Source organism: Pygoscelis adeliae, unplaced genomic scaffold (genome assembly GCF_000699105.1).
Source record: "Pygoscelis adeliae isolate BGI_AS28 unplaced genomic scaffold, ASM69910v1 Scaffold294, whole genome shotgun sequence".
Lineage (NCBI taxonomy): Eukaryota > Metazoa > Chordata > Aves > Sphenisciformes > Spheniscidae > Pygoscelis > Pygoscelis adeliae.
This window is the reverse complement of record NW_008824722.1, coordinates 446,259-447,165: the sequence shown is the minus strand read 5'-3', so window position 1 is coordinate 447,165 and position 907 is coordinate 446,259. Positions and strand designations below refer to the sequence as shown.

Here is a 907-nt window from a genome sequence, read left to right as displayed (position 1 = left end):
GTAGGACGAGGACCAAGTCGTGGCTGTCTAAGGCCCCCGCACACCGAGCCCATCCGGCTGGGGACCCCCGTGGGGGCGCTGGGGGTGGGGCCAGGGTCGGTGGCATCCCACATGTGTCCGCCAGCCCTGGGAAAGGTGCTGCTTACCCACGATGAGGCCGGTGTAGCCACGGGCAGGGTCGTACGGGCACTTCTCCTTGCCTTCCTCAAAGTGGGACGGCAACGTGAACCTGTCGGCATCCTTGAGGGGGACAGGGGACCAGGTTAGACAGGAAAGGACAGACCCGCCCCGCCTGCGAGCCCCAGGCTCTCTGCAGAGGCAGCTAGTGGGGACAAAGCGATGCCCACAGCCGTGCCCTTGTCCAGGCAAGACAAACCCCCCCCTGGCGCCCTCCAGCTGGTCAGAAACCACGCGGACAGCCAGAGCCCTCAGCCAAGAGCGCGGAGAGGGCTCAAAGGGGAAGGGGAGCCCCGGCACCCCACTTTGGCATCGCGTGGGCACCAGGCAGGAGCCGGCCAGCGCAGCCGATGTTCCTGGGCTGTGCCTGGCCAGCAGACGCTGCCCAGCTGGGCTGGGTCCCCCCGGGTGATGTCCCCGTCACGGCAGGAGTTATTTTCTTTGGGGTTTGCAATTCAAAGCGCATCAAATAATGACGGGGCCCTTCCAGCTCGGCAGCTCCTCCGCCTGACTCCCAGGGTGTGCGATGGCCAAACCAGACCGGCAGCACGGCCATGGGAACGGGCACGGCCCCTCTGGGGCTCCCCGGCCACAATGGGGACATGGCCCCAGGCCCCTTTGCCCCCCAGCTCAGGGAGGGAGATGGGCAAAGGGCGGCCGAGTCACCAAGAAGCCACCGCACGTGGGTGAAAGTCCCGCTGCTGGGGGATGTGGCTGGCCCCGGCCACTC

The 907-nt window shown here is 67.1% G+C and overlaps 1 protein-coding gene across 1 annotated transcript in view; it reads right to left on the bottom strand.

The window, feature by feature from the left end:
• Nucleotides 1–907, bottom strand: part of LOC103916308 (chromosome unknown open reading frame, human C10orf2) — a 23,067-nt gene that overhangs the window by 12,591 nt on the left and 9,569 nt on the right. The window contains 1 exon segment of the mRNA XM_009323280.1: nucleotides 112–240. Coding sequence (XP_009321555.1) covers nucleotides 112–240 — 129 coding nt within the window.